This window comes from Chenopodium album, chromosome 7 (genome assembly GCF_948465745.1).
Source record: "Chenopodium album chromosome 7, dcCheAlbu1.1, whole genome shotgun sequence".
NCBI classification, from domain to species: domain Eukaryota; kingdom Viridiplantae; phylum Streptophyta; class Magnoliopsida; order Caryophyllales; family Amaranthaceae; genus Chenopodium; species Chenopodium album.
Genome location: NC_137840.1, coordinates 46,506,034 through 46,509,390, shown reverse-complemented (window position 1 = coordinate 46,509,390; position 3,357 = coordinate 46,506,034). Strand labels below are relative to the sequence as shown.

Sequence of the window (3,357 nt, the reverse complement as noted above, 5' to 3'; positions counted from 1 at the left end):
CGGGGTATCATCAGATCCCCATGTCAGAGAAGGATCAAGCCCACACAGCCTTTATCACTAGCCAGGGGGTGTATTGCTATAATGTGATGCCCTTCGGCCTGAAAAATGCCGGGGCTACCTACCAGCGCTTGATGAATAAGATCTTTAAAGGACAGCTAGGCAGGAACGTTGAGGCCTATGTTGATGACATGATTGTTAAAAGCAAGGAAAGCTCGGACCACATAGCTGATCTAAGGGAAACCTTCACAACCCTTAGAAAATATAAAATGAAGCTTAACCCCAGCAAGTGTGTCTTCGGGGTGCAAGGTGGAAAGTGTCTAGGTTTCATGGTTGATCAGCGGGGCATTGATGCCAACTCCGATAAGATTTAGGCTATTCTTGACATGGAATCCCCCCGAAATGTGAAGGAAGTGCAACGCCTTACAGGCTGCCTAGCCGCATTGGGAAGGTTCCTATCCCGATCAGCGGATAAAAGTTTGTCTTTCTTCAAGGCCCTCATGAGGCCTAAGTTCTTATGGGATGAGGAAGCCGAGAAATCTTTTCAGCAGCTGAAAGAACATCTAATGAACACTCCGAAGCTTGTTAGCTCCTTCCCCGAGGAAACATTGTTCGTGTACTTAGCCATATCGGATTATGCCCTGAGTTCGGTCGTTGTTGCTGAAAGAGATGAAGGTCAAGTACCGGTCTACTTTGTCAGCCATGCCCTAAGAGGGGCTGAGACACGATACACTCTCATAGAAAAGGTGGTGTACGCTTTAGTGATGGCAAGTAGGAAGTTGAAGCCATACTTTCAAGCACACCCGATCAAGGTCCTCACCAGCCAGCCAATCAAGAAAGTGCTAGAGAGTAAAAATCATTCATCCCGAATGATGGATTGGTCGGATCAATTTGCTGATTTTGGAATTGAGTTTGAACCACGAAAGGCCATCAAGGCCCAAGCCTTAGCCGACTTTATAGCTGAATGCGCTCATAGGCCTACTCCAATAGACACCTCCGTCCCTTTGGCTCTTTATGTGGATGGGTCATCTAGTAAGGCCGAAAGTGGAGCTGGGCTAGTCATCATCTCCCCGGAAGGAGAGAAGTTTGAATATGCAGTCAAGTTTGCTTTCCATGCATCCAATAATGAAGCTGAGTATGAGGCTCTTATCTTGGGGCTAAACTTGTGCCAATTCATGAAGATAAAATCCGTTCAAGTATGCTCAGACTCACAGCTCATAGTGGGGCAAATGACAAAGGAGTTCGAAGTGAAGGAGGAGAACATGAAATCCTATTTTGAAAAGGCTGAAAGCTTGACAAGATCGTTTGACATTTTTGAGATAAGGCACATCCCCCGCTCAGAGAACCAGCAAGCTGATGCTCTTGCCCGACTAGCAAGCTCAGCTGAGGGGATAACCCCCCGGAATATCATGTGGGAAGTATTGGAGAAACCCAGTACCCAAAGACCTGCTGTCATGGACATTGATAGAGGGGAAACTTGGATGGACCAAATCATTCAATACTTAAAGGGGGAGCTGCCCGAGGACACCCCCGACTTCAAAATGATCAAAAAGCGGAGTGAGTGGTTCTTACTTCATGATGGGATCCTCTATAAAAAATCATTTACTCATCCTTTGCTGAAGTGCATAACACCGAAGGAGGGAAATTATGTACTTAGAGAAATTCATGAAGGGGCATGCAGTAGCCATCAAGGTGGAGAACTATAGCTGGAAAAGCGCTGAGGGCCAAATTCTATTGGCCAACCCTGAGGGATGATGCTGTCAGAATTGTCAAGAAGTGTGAAAAATGCCAAAGGTTTGCTGACATGCCCCATGTTCCGGCCAACGCCCTCACAAGTATCCAATCAGTCCTACCCTTTGATCGTTGGGGTATGGACATCCTAGGGCCATTCCCCGTAGCCTCGGGACAAAAGAAATTTCTGATAGTAGCGGTGGATTATTTCACCAAGTGGGTTGAGGCTGAGCCGGTGGCAACAATAACAGATAAGCAAGTCCAGAAGTTCATCTAGAGGAATATCATCACCCGCTTTGGGGTACCCCGCATCTTAATCTCATTTAATGGTCGACAATTCAACAGTGGGCCAACCATAGAGTATTGTAGGCGTTTTGGAATCAAGACAAGGTTTTCGGCTGTGTGTCGACCCCAAACAAATGACGAAGCAGAGGCGGCAAACAAAATAATATTAAAAGGGTTGAAGACAATGCTGGAAGGCACGAAGGGGTCTTGGGTGGATGACTTGCCCGGGATCTTATGGTCCATTCGTACCACAATCAAGGAAGCTACGGGGCAAACCCCTTTTGCCTTAGTGTATGGGAGTAATGCAGTACTCCCTATGAAGGTCGGGATCCCATCCCCCAGGGTTACCGTCTATGACCCCGACCGAAATGATCAGCTAAAGCCCTTGGCCTTATACTTCCCTTAGGAACCCTTTGTCATGAAATCTTAACACACCGTTGAAGCATGCCTTGTCATGTCAAAATCACTCATCAATCATAATTGTCATTGCATCACGAAGTATGAAGTGCTTAGCCTCCGTGCCTAAGTTACCCAAATACTTTCATCATGAAGTCAAAAGTTGAGATAGCCTAGGATGGATTAATCCTTGCACCTTGAGAGATAGTATCAAATGACATTTGACTAAGCTCGTTCAATATGCATTCGAAAGCTTCTTTCTTTTTCACGTCTTTCTTTTTCGGGAGAAAGTCGGTACCCTCCACAAAAATGTCGGAAAATTTTTGCTTTTTTGCGTTTTTGAGTCGCACGATCACATTACAATGCACACACGAGTCACGAGTCACATGTGTCAAGTCACATCGAGTCGAGTCAACCTCGAGTCATTCAATCACAGTGAATCAAGTTTGTACCTTGAGTCGTGTCAAGTCGATGAGTCAAGCAACATTAAGTCTTAGGTCAACCCTAAGATGGCTAAAGAGATTGGAAAAGTTCTATAGTCAAAAATAAATACAGGTGTCGCAGAATAAGGAAGACCCTATCACAGCGTTCGGCGACAGAGTTAATTCTTGGTGCCAGAGATATCTCAATAGCGACAGAGATTGAAGCATCTCAGAGCAGTTATTTCAACCTCATACAACAATTTCGGGTTCCTTGGTACGCCAGTTAGCTCCCATAAGCAATTTGACATGATTGAGTAGTCGATTTGATTACAACCGCAAATAGGTGATCGACCTGATGAAAGATCGTCTCACTTAGCTTAAAGCGCCTAAGCATTGGCTCAAAAGCAGAAAAGGCACCGACGTATAGGTTCAAAGCAACGAAAGCGCCGACATACAGGCATAGCGGAAGCAAAGTTTGAGCGAGCTTTAAAGATCGACAAGTGTTGATCTTCGGTAATTTTCTTCG

At 45.5% G+C, this 3,357-nt stretch overlaps 1 protein-coding gene across 1 annotated transcript; it reads left to right on the top strand.

The window, feature by feature from the left end:
* The first annotated feature begins 383 nt into the window (after positions 1–383).
* On the top strand, positions 384–1,703 carry LOC145640234 (uncharacterized). The gene has a single exon (XM_081691535.1). The coding sequence runs from the start codon at positions 384–386 to the stop codon at positions 1,701–1,703; it is 1,320 nt and encodes a 439-aa protein (XP_081547661.1).
* Positions 1,704–3,357: the final 1,654 nt, after the last annotated feature.

What these genes read in the sequence shown, in the direction of transcription:
- LOC145640234 (XM_081691535.1), top strand. Translation starts at nt 384, where the DNA reads ATGGAATCCCCCCGAAATGTGAAGGAAGTGCAACGCCTTACAGGCTGC.